We start from the raw sequence: 15152 nt of genomic DNA, 5'->3' as shown, positions 1-15152 counted from the left end.
AGAGAGAGCCTGGAGCTCCTGTTGTGGCAGACTGGTCTCCACAGTGGCTGCAGAGACATTTATTACAAACAACGAAACGTGGAGCAGACTAGAAGGAATTATTCCTTATCAGAAAAAGTAGCAAAAAAGTGCAAAAGTGACAGAACCAGTTTTATGGTCTATGCTATAATCATCCACACTAGATTGCAAAAAAAAAAAAATCATCTCTGCCCTGTTATTATAAGACTGTTATTTTAACATTTAATTTCTATTTACATCTAACAAAGCAAGTAACAAATTTCTGTCTAGTGTTAACAAGAAATGACACTGGGTAGCCACACTTTTAGAGAAGTTTAAACTTTTTTGTCTGGTGCTGTGTTACAGCATTTATACCTATCCCTCACCATGATCAGCTTATACTTTAACAGCAATATTAACTTGAAATATTTCTTGAGGTTTAGTCTAGCCTAACTCTAAGGCCTACTGTTTTGATGACTTCTTCCTAAAAAAAAAAAAAAAATGAGTGTGTGGCATAAGACATGCCTGGTGAAGAAAGAATTATTTTTAAAATCTTTTCACTGAGGTGCAATAATTTTCACAAAGAAAAAGAAAACCTGTTTTTAATTTCATGATTTTAAAAGAACTAATTATATTCTGGTGTTACATAAATTCTATATCTCATGGCAAGGAAACTGCAGGTCTGAAGAGTATTCCACGTTTCATTAGTTTGTGTACGCTGCCACAGAATATAATATTACGTTCTTAAATTAGTCAGAAGCCACACTGTGCTGCAGAGTATAAAAACAAAAGTGAGGGCTCAAGCTAGGTCAAGCATATTTTGTATAGGTCCATTAAAAATCTCATTCCATTAATATTAATAAAGATGTTGAGACACAAAAGTCCTTCAATTAACATATATTAGGCAGGCAGGCACAAGCATTCAAGTGATCCCACTGTGAACAGCAAGAATCCAGCTCTCAAAGAATAAAGCCCCGAGAGTAGTGTGTACAGAGTGGGGCAGCCTGAAATGCAAATGCCCAGGGGAGTGAAAAGGCAACACCCCATTGTCTCTGCAAGCAAATATCACTTTATTGCCTCAGCTTCCTCTTCTATTAAGCAGGTTTGTGCTGGGCCTTGTTATTGCAGTAGGAATAACTTCAAGATCTATTATCTTTGTCATCAAACTTTTGTCTTTTACCAATTTTTGGCAGGAACTAGCTGGGCAGCCACATATGAGATTCAGCAAAAGGATTTTCATCTGACTGTGCAAGCTGTTTGCAGATTTCCCCAGCTTATGAACTTACACTCTAAAAAAAGAAATTAACTTGCATGTTCCAGAAATTACTCTGGACAATAACAGTTCCCACGGTACCAAGCTTCAACCATCAAGACTCATTCCCTTGCATCTGACCTGATTATTTGACATTTCTTCACCCTCATTCTTGGTGACTTCCGAGCACGATAAACAATAAAAGGTTACTGATGTCAAGCTATTGTGTGCCAGGATGTTGTTCTCATCTAACACAGAGTAGAGCCAGCACTGAAGCTTAATTAATACATGTTTGTAAATTGTGCTGAGCTGCAAGGCATTATGATTTCAGGTTTCTTCTGTAAATGTTTACCTCAGAGCTTTAGTCAATGCTCCACTGTCTGAACCCAAGATAAGTTCTGCTTCCATCAGCTATTCACATAGCTGGTCAAATCACTGTCAGAGCAAATCAATAGGAAATTCCTTTGGCATACTGTAATTTATGGTAGACCTGCAGCAACAGAATTGGGATTAAAATGGGATAAGAAAAGGCAAGAAAGAACCAACATTTCTGCTCCCAGTGACATGATCAAAAAGACAGAAGAAAACCTTGTTTGCGATGGAATTATCCATTAAAATTCAATTCAGATACCACTTAAGGGCTAGTCAGAGCCTTCCTAACACAAAATGAGTGGTTTTTAGGAAAAAAAAAATTTGAATCTGGGTTTCAGCTGCTCAAACTCACTGTAGGTCCACTGCCAGCTCTCACTGCAGAGATAACTAAGTTTAACCCCTCTCCTGCCAGCCCACTGGGAGAAGACCATGACAAAGTGAGGCACACAGAGCTCCTGGAAAGTAGGTATTTTCTAGAAAATCCCTAGCAAGCTCTACCTCTGTAATTCAACAACAGTCCTAATGCTCAGGAGCAAATGAAATCAGATGCAAATAGCTCTGAAATGATCTTGAGGAACTGACTGATATATTATGGGCATCACCACCCTGGATGCCTTTGTCTTACATAGCTCCAGCTTTTATCTTGATCCATGGGCTGCAAATTTCCAAACCACAGGCCTTTAGACCTCTATCTTCTCTCCTGTTGCAGTCCTGGACAGCAGTCCCAGTGATCCTCTCTTTCAAAGAGTAAAGAACATGCTGTACATCAGGAAGACAAACCCATCCCTAAGAAGTTGCAAATTAGAAAACATTATCATAAATATCTTGTGGACTTAAACACAATACCATAACAAACAAAAACTTGAGGAGCCAAAACATTTGAGGGAGCTGGTGACAGAACTCCCAGGGACCATCCAGACTAGTTATGACTGAGCAGCCTACAGTGAACCAAAGTCAAGCTCCCAGCTGAGCACAAGTATGTCACCACAAAGCTGTCATCATGATCAGGGCTCTGGTTCTGCAGAGAGAGTAAGGAGAGAATAAGCTTGGGGGAAAAGCAATGTTTAAGAACAGTTTTGATAGCACTATTTGCTCAAATTAAGTGGATTGTGTGGGAGCCAGGGCACAACTAAGACACTGCTGTGCTTCCCCCTCCTCTGCCGTGTGTCAGGTACAGATCTCCAGGAGTGGGCTGCTTGAGCTGGACTTGAACTCCAGTTCCACAGACTGTCATTGTGTTTTGGGTAAACAAAAGCCTTTACACAGCAGGTCTGCCAACCTGGTATCTTCCTCAAACACTTCTGAAGTGGAGCAAGGAAAGGGGAAAGACAGAAATAAAACCTTGTTTAGGTTAATTAGTGACTAAAAGCTGCTATTAGTTATTGAATTCTGCCTCTAAAAAGAGAGCTATTTCTGATGTCCAGCAGTTCCCAGCTGTGCAGAAGAGAATACACTGCCTCTCAGCAGCAGAGATGGTATGGCCCACATGAAAATAGTGGCGCTGAAAATAAAAATCCTCACGACATCAAAGACATCCTGTTATGAAGGGGTCAGGTCTGTGCAGGCAGGTCATCCTCTCCTGACCTTCACGAGGGCATTTGTCTATAAGCTTCTCTCTAATGGACTAGGGAAAGTGTGGGAACTAGGTTTAGTGGAAAGGCTTTGCTACAGCAAGAAAAACGTTGATGTTTCACGCATAGATAGAGTCTATTTATTCCTTTGGAAGTGAAGATAAGACTGATGCTTAACAAGAAGGGCCAGGATGAACTGTCTCTGTACAAATGGATGGCTCCCTGCTTCTGGAAAACCACTCCAAGGGTGCAAGCAATGGTGCCCACAGCAGCCTGAAGTTTGGTTGGAAATACATCAATGAACCATTTCCATGCTCTGCTGGGAACTCAGCAATGACAGAGCAGGCACAAGGGACAGAGGACCAGCTCCTGTGGGCACTCAAGAGCTGTTGTGCAGCCACAGCCCACTGTGCTCAGTTTCCTCTATGTCCATTCCAGGTTTTTTAACATAAAACCAGGAAGAAACGCAATTTCTGTTGCTTTTTCTGCCAAGCAGAAGCAAATTCTTTCTCATCATTAATCCTCTTTAATTCCATTTCTTACCTATCAGGAATCAGTAGTGCCAAAACACCCGGGATAACACTGCCTTTTGTCTTTAGCAGAGCTAAAGACAGAGTTAAACAGAAAGCTTATCAGAGAGATATGGAGAAGGTTGATCAATAACCTAATCACACAATTCATCACCAGTCAGGTCCTTGCTGAGACCAGAAACACTGCCTTGTACTTTTCTAGTATAACCTAAAATATCCTCAAGGATATGACTATTTCCCATTGTCATCTCATTTTCCTGTAGAGATTTTTCTTATTTTCATATTTATCATACTATGGAGTAATGGAATAATAATGGAAAAATGTTCACCAAAACAGTGGACAAAAGGATGATCCTGTAATACACAGTTTGTGTTTTATAAAGGATGGAATACAAAGAAAATCATAGAACTCCCATGCAAAATGCTGTTCATGTTGTGCTGGTACAATGGCAGAAAATATAGGATTTGTGTATTGGCTTCTGGGTGGACTAAAAACACCTTTAAGTATGAGAAAAATCACAAGCTCTGTACTTAGCTTCTCCTCAAGGTCCCACTAGGCCAAATTTTGTTCTATTTTTACAGCTGTCGATTTCTGAAGGACCCTCATGGCAAACAGCAATTATTCTGTACTCTCACCAGCAGTCTGGCTCACTGAGTTTGATGGCAGTTTGTCTGCATAAGAACCTTGGGATTTGTCTCAACATATTTCATTGGACTTAAAGTGTGAGCTCTAGGAATAGGAGGCTGCTGTTAGCATCAACTTAAACAATGCTAATACCAGGTGCAACTAAATTACTACAAAGGTACATGAGTTGTCTGGTCTGCCTGCCTCTTAGGTGGTCAGACTGCATTAAGAAGCTTTAATTTTGTGGCTTCTTTGATACTTTGAGCAAAGCTTTGCCCTCAGACACACACACACCCCCCCTCCACTGAATTAATACATCTCCTGTTTATCTCTCAGTGCTACATCTATAACCCTTCTTGTCTAGAATCCTCTGACAGCTCAACGAGTGAACATGATTCACCCCTCCCTCCTCTCTCTCTTCCCTTGACTAGACACTAATAAACATAACTCGAGAAAAGAGGAAGAGGCTCTTTCTAATGACAGATTCAACCACATCTTGCCAAAACCAGAGGAGGGCACCACTACTTCTAACTGAGGCACATAAATCGAAGGGAGAGAATGGCCCACACCCACCTCTGGTGTGAGCAGGTGCAGCCTCTCAGGAGATGCCAGGGCTAAACTTGGCCTGGATAATAAAACTGTGTATCATAGTTTTAAAGGACCTGAACTATTCCACTGAACTGTACTTGCTTTTTCTGACCCAAAATACACACACAATCTTCTGTGTGACGGAAGGGCAGGAGAGTTCCTTATGTCGTATAAGCAGTTCTCTCCCCTGGGCACACATTTTGTACTTGCCCTAGACCCTCACCTGTGTCCTGTACCCCACAAATGCTGTATAACAAACCCCTCATTCATTAGGGTCACCAATTCCTATGTTGTGTATGGAATTATAAACTTGTTTGACTTTGCCAGAGTTCATGTTCACAAGGAGAATGTGACTTCTGCTCCCAAAAGCACAGCTACAAATTACTTTTGAGAATGTCTCTACAATACAACTGGAGATCTCTGAGGTTCTCTTGTATTCTGCCCTGATTTACTGTGTGACTGCAAACAACTCACTTTATACAGGAGATTCTGTACACACAAACCTAAGGTAAGGAGACAAAAACTGGCCTGTAAAGAGAGACAAACAACACACAGTGATACAGACTAGGAAGGCAGGAGTAAAACTTTTAGATATCATCATGGAAGTGGAGTTAAAGATGGTGAACCTACAACAGATCTCATTTTTAATGCAGATTAAATAGCAAAAAGTGGATGAGAATGGGGAAAGAGGTAGGAATATACACAACCACACTGAGTAGATCCTATAAAAACAATTTCTTATTCCAACAGTGGCCAGCACCATCTCATTCACAAAAACCTGAAAAACCATTGTAGTCAGTGGATTTGGTACAGTCTGCCTCCCAATGAGTTAGCTACAGGCAATTATAAGTAATAATAAATTACTAAATGCTAATAGTAATAAAAATACAATTAGAATAAGTAAAAATTAGCTCAAATCAGGAATTTGGGAAAAAAAAGGTTGAATACGGGAAGAACAAACAGTTTGAATTGGAGAATGTAAACAGGGGATGAAGCAGCAAGACAAACCAGTAGCCTGGATATACCAACTGGGAGAGCACAAGGCACTGAAGGAAACTCCAAAAAGTCATGCAGGAATAACACAAGATGTTTATTACATCACTAATGAAAATCAGTGGGGAAAAAGTCAATTTTGCATTACTTTCTATTTGGGACACATTAAGATGATAAAAAGAGAAACTAGATTTGCATTTGCTAACATAAACTCATTGTCCCAAAGTTGTAAGAGTTAAAAAATGACCTCTGAGAGTGAGAATGCATTAACAAAATCTGTGAAAAAATTATCATAACTTCTGTGGAAGGAATATATCATGTTCTCCACAGAAGGTCCAGAACAGAGTTTTCATTTAAAAAACAAGTAAAAGCACCATTTTTTGCTGTATAACGGATGCTCCAGCAAGCAAAGGATGCTGACTGAAGAAGAAAAAGGGCAGAAGACAGAAAAAGGCAAGTTTCCAGTTGAAAGTCGAAGCACTTTGATGATGAAAAGAGGCAATACTCACAGTAAACTTGTGCACATTCTCCTGAAACTCTCACTTACTGTATTAGAGACTTGTTCAGATAAAGATCCAGTTCTGCCTTCTGACACACCAAGAAAATTGTGTTGACTGATGGAAACATTTGGTCTCAAATCAACAAATCAGCATAAAAACTTGGGGCCTTCCTGTCAACTAAGCCATTAAAATGTAATATACACACATCTCTTAACAGATCTAGACCAAAGCAACAAATTCTTGCTCCTTTCCAGTGTTATGTTAAGGTCATCCTGCCTAACAAACCATTTCATATAGACTCTCCCCAAAGTCTCCTCTGCAGGCACTGGCAGATAACAGACAGCTGAATGACTGAATACTCTAGGTCATCCAAAAAATTAGATCAAAGAGTCTCCATAGTCTATTGAAATGCAATTGCTTCCAAATCACATTGTGGTGTTCCAGGCTTGAAAGAATGGGTCACTGCAGCTTTATTGAAGAGAAGCTATTGCTAATGAAAGGAACAATGGAAAGATTAGTGCTACCAACCATATAGAAGAAACACCACTTTCGGTTTAATTGCAGTGAACAAAGCAAATAGGAAAGAAGGGCAACCAAGTGACAAAAGTAGTTGGTGAAAAAGGATATAGAAGCTATTCACAAGGTTCTCTTGATCAGAGCACAGCATCCAGACTTAACATATGATTACTGAATTTGGATCCCACTGAAAAGTGACATGGTTGTCCTTACAGACAGCTGACAATATCTTTAAGAGGGCAGCCTTGTAAACTGAAAGACTCAGAATCCTGTTGGTAATTTGCCTGGGATTCATTAGGTGCACTGAAATTAATGGACGGATAGGGAGAGAAAGGAACAATTATACTTTGGCATACCTACCCTACAGGAGATTATTGTAAGTAAAGGTTTACTTCATTTACCAGTTTAAAACCACAATTTAAGGTAAAATCTATTGACTCTTGGAATGAATTTTTAAAAAAAAGATTCTATTTGTTGATAATCTAGGTACTTCCGTAAGTTCGCTCATACCACAATATTTATTCTCTTTTGATCAGTTTCTGGATCTTTTCTAAGTGAAGCTTACCAGTCATAACAACCTCTGTGTCGAGACAGTGGTAAAAGATCCACTTCATTCTCAGTTAAGATCACCACATTCTGTTCCTCTGTGACCTGAGGCAGGCTTGAACCTTCCTTCTCCAGACAAGACTTGACAAGCCCAACTTCTCTTAGCTCAGAAAGCATGTTAAAAACCAAAACATGGCCAAACAGGGGAGATCTCCCAAACTGTACCTGCTGTGTGTAGGTAGAGCACTTCCCGTAGCAAAACCACAAAACACTGCAATGAGTGAAATGGGGTATTTTTCTGAGTAAATCTGGTAAAAGGTAGCAGTTGTGAACATGAGGCTTCCATGAAAACAACTAAGCACAATTGGTATTAACAGTTCAGCATTACGAACACAACTTGAAAAGCAAAAGCAAGCTTCAATCCAGTTCCTGGCACCTGCTCCAAATTCACATTTACAACTGTTCGAATGAACTGTAAGATTCCTCTAACTTGCTGAGGGGGGAAAAAAAAAAAATACAGCATTCAAAATATAACCCAGACCACTTCAACCAGTTATCAACAGCCCTTCCTAATGAACAGGCTTCTCAAGTCACTGATTCCAGTTTCAAAGGAAACACTGGCTGTCTCAAGTGCTCCTTCTTTGGTCCTGTCACACAGTTTAATAACCCTTAGAGACAAGTACCTTTGCAAAACAGATTTCCAGAAGGTGACCCAACATATCCTATGGACCTTTAGTCAACCACAAAGCACACAGATGACTTCATTTACTTCCCACTAAATGTCACTGCCTTCCTCTGCAGCCTTGCAAGTGCAAGGGATTAAGCCTAAAAAACATCCTGAACTATTAATTCTGCAGATGATTCTCCTAAATTGCATCAGTGAAGCCTTCTCTGCAGGCAATGAGCACTGTCAAACGTATTTTGAAAAAATCACCTGTGAATAATGATTTTTCATGAGCTTGGTTGACAGCCATAAATGGAAAATGCACAATGATAATATTTAACACATTCGTAAGAGATCAACTCATCAAGACTTGTAAACCCAAATAAGGCTTGAATTATCAAAGGAAACAAAGGGAAATCAGTTCATAACTCCTGCCAAGATAGGAAATTCACCCTTCCTTAAAGTAGTTGACGAAGCTAGGTATAATATTTTTTCACAAGCTTCTAGATGGATTTTTTCCTTTATTCATAGCAGTTCACAAAGGCAGGAAGAACTTTTACTTAAGAGTGAGCAGAAATGTATAAACTATCACAAACTATAACAAATTGTTATGGCATAATTACTAGGACTACCAGCCAGTCTTCTGTTTTTTTCCTGAAAGACAGTCATCAAAAAATACAAAGGTTTTGATGCAGTTCATTGGCTATAGTGAAATCTCTTCTGTTAAATACAGTAGCAACTAGTGAGACTGGAAAAATCAGCAAATGGTGTACGGTATCCTGAATACTGTACGAATTACATACCTTCAGCTACTATTCCACATACGAAAATACTTTTAATGCTGATTTGTTTTAAATACACACTTACCAAGCCTACACACGTAGATATTGCTACCGAAGAGGTGCTATCATTCCTTATAAATCCCTGGTAGAAACACTGTTCAATTTCATGTTCCTGAGAATTTGACACTCCATCTTTCCCGAGTACCTGGACAATAAAACTTTTGCTTAAAATGGTCGAAGGTTTAAGCTCTAAGTGAAGTTCCTGTCCAAATGCTGAAAATTTGTAGTGCAAGGAACTCTTTGAACTCTGAGTTGATCTCTTTCTCCTAGAACTGTGCAAAACATCATGTGAAATGTACGATCCGCTGGCATCCACTCTGACAGGTGTCACAAACACATAATCTGTAACGATAAAGAGTTGGCCATCAGCTCTTGCATCCCACAAACAAAGCACTCTGACACGGTACCACGCATTCCCTATGGCATGGAGCATTCCCTCGTTTTGGGGCTGGCTTGCAGGCTCTGTGTGTGTTGTCTCGCCTGCATAAATTCAGCCCCGTAAGTCACACAGGCTCCCAGCCTGTGTTTGTTTCCTTTGTGCCCCACTGAGAGGCACAGACTAACTAGCATAGCTGTGAACATTCCCACAACTGCTCCTCTGAAGACATTTGTCATCACCAGCAGATCTGTAGATTTTCCCCTCCCCCTGTATTAATTGCTGTCAAATGTGAAGGCCGCTCTGGTTTGAGAGGCTTTTCCCTTCCCTAAGAATGCAGCAAATATTGTATCACTGTAGGGGTAGCCACGACTGAGACTTTGCAGAACTGTACCACTTGTTCAAATGGATTAAAGGATTAATTTATTAATGCCTTAACTGAGTGAGACCTCATCTCTTTGTAGTGGCTTGATTAGACTGGGTTTCAAATTGTAACTGACCTTCAGCAAAAAGAGATTACAGCCTACCTAATAACCTTTAGTTAGCCATTGCTAATTGCATGTCAAGGAAGTTTATTGTTTTGGATAAAATATGAAAAAAAATTACAAAGCTATTTTTGAGAAGAAAACTGAGATCTACTCAGAACCACCTAAAAAAGGGGGGAAAGAGGCCATAATTCAGCTGGCTGTATAAGCAGGTACCTCACTTGCAGTATACTGCCACTGCTGTTGACCTAGCCATGCAGGGATTACCTGTGTCCTGGAACCAGGACCTGAATTTTAGCTGTTTCCTGAACTAGGATCTTTGCACCTATTTCTGGTTGCCTGAGCAGTTATGCTGAATAAACTGCTTCCCAACCCCATTTAATTTGTGAGCTGTGTTTCTCTGTAGATACTTAAGAGATGTCCATACACTTGGCAAAACAATTAATTCCTCTTCCTAAATTGAAATAACACCATTAAAAATAGAAGAAAAGCCCCTCCTTCTTGTGTTGTAACAGATGTTGCAAATACTCCCAATCAATCTCTTTCCCTGAATAGACTTTATTGGACACACGTTAGGCTGAACACGTAACCACTGATAGGTTGCTTTTCCTTAGACAGTGGAACAATACATCAAGAGCTTTCACTTTCCTCCAGTGGTGTTAATCAACGGCAGAAGTTGAGGACGCTAAGCAGGCTGGTGGCCAAAAAATGCAAGCAGCTGCTGGAGAGAGGGAATCCCCCAGTGAGCAGACTATAGGATGCAAGAGGGTTTTCCTTTCTGCACCCTGGTGTGGTTTTCTATTGTATTTTGTTTCTACTCACACACAATACAAAGCATAAACTGCACTTCAAAAGTCCCAAAGTCATCAGCATCTACGTGTTAGCCCCTGCAACCTGGGAACAAACAGCTCCTGAGCTCCCACTCACACAAGCTCTTTCTCTCCAGGTTTTTTTTCCCCTTAGCCTGCATTGCACAGCTTCTGCTCTCTCACACAAATCTTTTCATTACTTTTGTCTCACTGCTTCCACAACAGACACATGAGGTTTTGCTGTTGTGGCTACACACACATTCATCTTTTAATCGCACATGGAAACGTGGATGTATTTACCATCTCGTTCATTTGCTTTCCTGCTACATATTGTTCCTTTCAGCTTTAGCACACAGGGCTTAACAAGTTAATCCCTGCCCATGGTTCACCATCCCACAGTAGCCAGCCTGCTTGCACTTTATGCTCCCCAAACACTGTGACTTCTTCCCTCTAAATATTCACTCCACCAAATTAAAAAAAAAAAATAAATAAAGCATCCATGCAAATGTTCACATACACAGACACAGAAAGAACTATACAAACCATGAGCCAATTCACTGATGCTGTCACTGGTTAAAGTTGCTGCATGAGACATGCAACAGAGGCAGCACAGCTGAAGGGTCTGCAAGAGAAAAAAAAATAAAAAAGAGAGAGAGAGAAAAGGAGTATTGGGCGAGATTTCCTTGACAAGGCAAGGCAGAAAGACAAGGCACCAGAAACCGCAGTAACCTGGTATGAAAGTACACTAGGCGACTGCAAAAGAAAGTGCTCTCGACCTGCCTTTACAGTGCTTCCGAGCCACGGGAGAGTCTGGAATTGCATGGAGCTGCCGCCGAGAATCGCAACAGGTAAAGTCCAGACGGCCAGCAGGAGACAGTCCATGTTCCGCCGCGCACCTGGCGGGTGCTACCTGCTCCCCGGAGCGTGCGGCGGGCGCGCCTGCCCGCCCCGCATGGTCACCTGGGCGCTGCCCCGCAGCCGCTGCGGCGGCCGGCGGAGCGCGGGGAGAGCGCCCAGGTGAGCGCGGCCCCGGCCGCCCGAGCGCGCTTTAAGCCCCGCCGCCGCCGCCGCCGCCGCCGCCGCCGCGGGGCAGCGCTGCCTCCGGCGCCGCGTCTGGCGCGGCCGCACCCGGGGGGCGAGCGGGGCGGGCGGGAGCGACGGGGCGGAGCGGGGCCGGGCCGGGCGGGACAACCGGCGGGAGGCACCTGGGGCCGGGCACGGCGGAGGAGCGGGCGGGGTGAGCCGGGCAGGGCAAGGCAGGGTAGGGCGGGCGCACCTGTGGGGATCCGCGGAGAGCGGGGGACCTGCGGTGCGGGGCAGAAAGGGGGGTTGGTCACAGGATGGGTCGGGCTGGAAGGGATCGCAGTGGATCAGCTGGTCCAACCACGGTCATCCCAAAGCACTGGGCACAGGGTTGTGTCCAGACGGTTCTGGAATACCCCAGTGAGGGGGACTCCACACCCTCTCCGGACAATCTCTTCCGGTGCTCAGCCACTGCACAGGGAAGAAGTCATTCCTCATGTCCAGGTGGAACTTCTTGGGCGTCAGTTTCTGTCCATGGCCTCTTGTCCCGTTGCTGGGCACCACCAAGTTGCACCTGGCTCCATCCCCTTGGCATTCCTTCTTCAGACACTTCAAAAACTTGGCACTACACCTTCATACATTGATGAGATCCCCTCTCTTCACAAAGAGCAGAGTTCTGTGAGGATGCTGGGAGGAACACAGTCCAAGACCAGCTGTGCAGCTTCCACCACTCACTTGAAGACGGTGTGCTGTTATTTTCTATTATTTTTAAAAGTCACGTAATAGGAAAACAAAGAAAGAAATCACACAAAGATTAAGGTGCCTGGGAAGCGAACACAGCTGTGACAGGTACTGGATACTGAACACTGATGTCCATTGAGGAGCTGGTTTCCACAAAGTGGCTCACATGTATTGTGCCAAACACAGCACCAGGTTCTGGTCCCAACCAATGTAGTTGTGCTATTACACACTCCCTTCCACAAAAAACTTCAGTAAAAGACCAAAGATCTAAATAATCTAAAAGCAAACAAGTGTTGAAGTGGATGGGACTGCTCCAGGCTGGAAATCAACAGAGAGCTCATTTCTGATGATTTTGGCTGAACTTGGAGAAGTGTCCCTCACCTCATGATCTCCCTTTTGTGCCAGGGAGTTTTCCAGTATGTGTCTCAGTCCTGTCTCACTCAAAATCTCCCTTGTCTCACAGTCACACAGTGAAAATAAACAGTAACTGTGTCAGTTTAAGGTGCCTCTGCTCCAGTTGGCACAGGAGCTGGAGAGCCTGATGGAAGGTGAGGTGAGATGGAGGTCATCTCCTCTACCTGCCTCTTTCACCCAGGGTTTCATGGTAACTAGTCTGGGGCAGTGGATTAGACAGATCTGAGATATTTTAGCTTCTAAAGCATTTCCTGTCTTTAAACATTAAATAAGTTCCCAGGAATGGAATTTCTCCTTCACCTCTCTCTATTTCCCAGCAGGTTTTACATTATCACCTTGCTGAATATATTATGATAAAGTTTCAAGATCTTTTTATAACAGTGCACCTGCCACCTCCCACTGAGTATATTCAAACGAAAGAGCTGGCCACAGGTTTACGATGGTCCCAGTGGAGTAGAACACATAAAACATGCTGTGCATGGCAGATAATAGGAGAAAAATAAAAAATTACTGGGCTGTAATTTTATTATCAGCCCTCAACACCCTGAACAGACAGACCTGACTGTTTGCAGTAGACTACCTGACCATGAAAACTGACATTTAATTTTCTGTGAAGGGAGATAAATAAATACAATTCTCTAGCAATTACAAGAATTGTGTAAGAAATAAAAATACAACTTTCACCATAAACCTTGCACCACTGAAAGGAGGTTTGCTCTGGGTTTCTGTAGAGTTAAGATTTCACCCTGGGGATTTATAGCTTCTGGGTATGATCAAAGAAGAAGAAAAAAATGTGACACTGCTTTGCATGACTATAAATGACATGCATCTAAATTTGAATTGGCATTAGGCTGGGGACCCCAACCTTTCCTGGCCTGTTGGCAGCAACACTGATCAGTTAACATGCTCAGACAACATCATGCTTTGCTCCCCGAGTCAATCAAGATCCCAGCCGTGATGGTCATAAACATCAGAGAATCCTGCAAGGCAGCTCCTTCAATGTGCAAACACACCATGCAAAACATCAGAGAAAACTAAAGCTCCACAGCCAGCAGTGGAGTAAACAATGCAGTCAGAGGGGGGCTTCCCTCCCCCCTCTCCCTAGCACGTCCCTCCTCAGATGACCACAAGCACAGACTCCCTCAGAGACAGTCATTACCACACTGCAGTGTCATTGGGCTCTATCCTCCCTAAGCTCTCAGGCTGGATGCTCACACCAATTTTTTTATGCTGATCAGTTTTGTCAGGTTCTTAATAGGTCGTTATTTTCCCCTACTAGTTTCTATCTAGCTGTTCTAATTGTGTTCTACCTATGTGAGAAACTCCTTTATTACCTATGAATACGAGGAATTGTGCAGTCCCAGTAAAGGTTATCACCCTGGAGCAGCACTGCCCTGGAGGTAGCAATAACCTTCTTGGGGAGGGATCTCCAGCATAGAGATCAGCTATAGACCCTGATTCAGCAGGTCAGGATTTCTCTCAGAGCTGCAAGGGAGAGTAGGGTGTTGCTGCTCCACACCAGAAGTGAGTTACTGCTTCGCTTTCCCCACACCAAGGTCACAAGAGCAGAGCCCAAGTTTCACCAGGGTGTCTCAGCCCCCTCTCTGGACAGACCACACCTGCATTCAAAGTGTCGACACGCAAAGATGTTGGATGTTCTTGTTTTGACTTGTGAGCATATCAGAGAAAATCGATTATTATTTTTCAGAAGTCTATTCTTTCTAATTCTGACTCCTTCTTTTCCAATAAACTTTCCCAGAATATTTTCCCCAAGAACTATGCTGTCATGGCCATCATGATAGAGTCGAGCTGCACACAGAACTCACACGGTTGTGGCTGCCCCATCTCTGGAATTGTTCAAGGCCAGGTTGGACGCGGCTTGAATCAACCTTGTCTAAAGAAAGGTGTCCTTGCCCATGGCAGGGGGGTTGGAAGGAGAGGTCCCTTCCAATCCAAACCATTCAGTGGTTCTACGATTCTGTGCTTACTGGTAACGTGACTGACAGGCGTGCAGGAGAAATAAGCCCTGGACTAAAATGTTTTTCTATCTTTGTTAGAGCAAGCTCTTCATCATGTGGGACATTTGTGGCCACTGATATGAGTGAACGATTCACAAAACACAGCTGTCAATCTAGATTATTTTCCAGACTTATTTGTGTTTAAAATGAATTTGTATAATTTATACCATAGTTAAATCACATATGGTTGGATGACCGGAGGCAGTGTACTTCCAATGGGAAATGGTACAGGGAGGGCTCATTTTAATCAATATTCAGTGAATATGCATAGCAGAATTAGAGCAGAATTT

General features: G+C 42.6%; 1 protein-coding gene across 2 annotated transcripts in view; it reads right to left on the bottom strand.

Annotated features, from left to right (window-relative positions):
• ADAMTS18 (ADAM metallopeptidase with thrombospondin type 1 motif 18) overlaps positions 1–11644 on the bottom strand; it is a 77187-nt gene extending 65543 nt beyond the window's left edge. Inside the window, exons 1-3 of one of the 2 annotated variants that reach the window (XM_048316779.1) lie at positions 11447–11644; positions 11210–11288; positions 9022–9338 (exon numbers count right to left, since the gene is read on the bottom strand). In XM_048316779.1, coding sequence (XP_048172736.1) covers positions 9022–9338; positions 11210–11288; positions 11447–11548 — 498 coding nt within the window. In that variant the 5' untranslated portion in view covers positions 11549–11644. Of the gene's footprint in view, positions 1–9021; positions 9339–11209; positions 11289–11442 lie in introns of both variants that reach the window. The other variant, XM_048316780.1, reaches the window with a different exon arrangement.
• Positions 11645–15152: the final 3508 nt, after the last annotated feature.

This window comes from Corvus hawaiiensis, chromosome 12, assembly GCF_020740725.1.
Source record: "Corvus hawaiiensis isolate bCorHaw1 chromosome 12, bCorHaw1.pri.cur, whole genome shotgun sequence".
NCBI lineage: Eukaryota > Metazoa > Chordata > Aves > Passeriformes > Corvidae > Corvus > Corvus hawaiiensis.
Note: the sequence above shows the minus strand (reverse complement) of the source record. Positions and strands in the feature narration are given on the sequence as shown.